The following is a 1,361-nucleotide window of genomic DNA, read 5'->3' as shown; positions in this document are numbered from 1 at the left end:
TCGGCGACAAATGCAAGTACTCTCATGCAACGACACAATCAGCTACACAGGGCACGGGCAATTCATCGTATGCTACTAATACTTTGACTACAGTGCCCACTCCGCAACCTACAACTACTACTATGGCACAGTTCAGCCTGCACAAGACCCCACATTGCCTGGTCACACTACCAGATCACAATGCTACGTCAAGTGAGAAGTATGTTGCGTTGATCGACACAGGCAGTTATGAGAGCATGATCTCTCATAAGCTTGTCGCCGAACTTGGTCTACCTATGAGGTATCTCGACGTGCCCTACACAGCCTACATTATGAATGGCGAATGCATTATGTATCATGCAACTGTTACACTTACATGGCGGTTCGCGGATAGCACAGACATCGAGATCAATTCTTCCTTCTTGGTGTCCCCTCGTCTACCCGAACCATTCCAATTCGTATTCGGCTCCGACTTGCAAAATTCTAAGGGGTTCTACTACAACCCTGTCATCCAGAAGCTGGTTATTGTTGGGGAAATTCCCCCTGTACAGCATCCCGATGACGATGGTGCATCAGGCTCTGCGGTCGAGCTAAGTCTCACAACAGCCTCGGATTCATCATTCGTCTTGCAGAATTCAGATACTACCGGGCGAGATAATCTACAAGCTAGCCAATCTGAGAAGACCAATCTCACTGAGGCAACCTCACCTTCCGAGACCACAGTCGTTATGGAGACTCCCCACTTCATCATAACTGCTACCCAAGACACCGACGACCTTCAGACGAATGTCTTCACTGTGGATATCAAAGCTGCGAGTATGCCTGCTCGAAAGGCTCGCCCAAATAAACTCTCGCATCATCATCCCCTCAACAAACCAGATGCTACCGACCCTACGTTGTTCGATGAGACTCGAGCCCGATTGGAAGGCCTCATTCAAAGAGGATGTTTGGCTCCTACAACCGATGACGATGACGGCTTTATGTACCTTACCACGACATATTATGGCGTACGAGGATCGAAAAGGGCACGACCCGTATTCCCCTTCAGGAAGCTCAATGATGCGACCGTGCAACTTCTCAAGGACTGCCCTGTCCGACAAGATCCGTTGTACTCCATTCTTGACGCTACAAGAGGGTATAGCACTCTGAAGCTGATGGATGTCTCGGATGCATTCTTCCGCATCCGGACGGGGCCCAACTTACGACAAATAATGACGGTGTTTATCGACGGTCAGCGATTCTTTTTCTGCAACCTACCCTACGGGCCTAATTTTTCGCCATTCGTCCTACTCGCATGTATGTCCCATATTTGTACCACCGCGAAGTCACCTTACAACATCAAATATTATATGGACGATGTCGCTACGGATCATCCACATCCT

At 48.9% G+C, this 1,361-nt stretch overlaps 1 protein-coding gene across 1 annotated transcript; it reads left to right on the top strand.

The window, feature by feature from the left end:
- Positions 1–122: 122 nt before the first annotated feature.
- Positions 123–1,196, top strand: Pmar_PMAR018679 (hypothetical protein; the record flags this gene model as incomplete). The annotated part of the gene is made up of 1 exon (XM_002767938.1): positions 123–1,196. A coding segment is annotated over one exon (1,074 nt), but the record flags the coding sequence as incomplete, so codon positions are not given.
- Positions 1,197–1,361: the final 165 nt, after the last annotated feature.

Source organism: Perkinsus marinus, assembly GCF_000006405.1.
Source record: "Perkinsus marinus ATCC 50983 genomic scaffold scf_1104296969482, whole genome shotgun sequence".
Classification (NCBI taxonomy): Eukaryota; Perkinsozoa; order Perkinsida; family Perkinsidae; genus Perkinsus; species Perkinsus marinus.
This window is presented reverse-complemented; position numbering and strand designations above follow the sequence as displayed.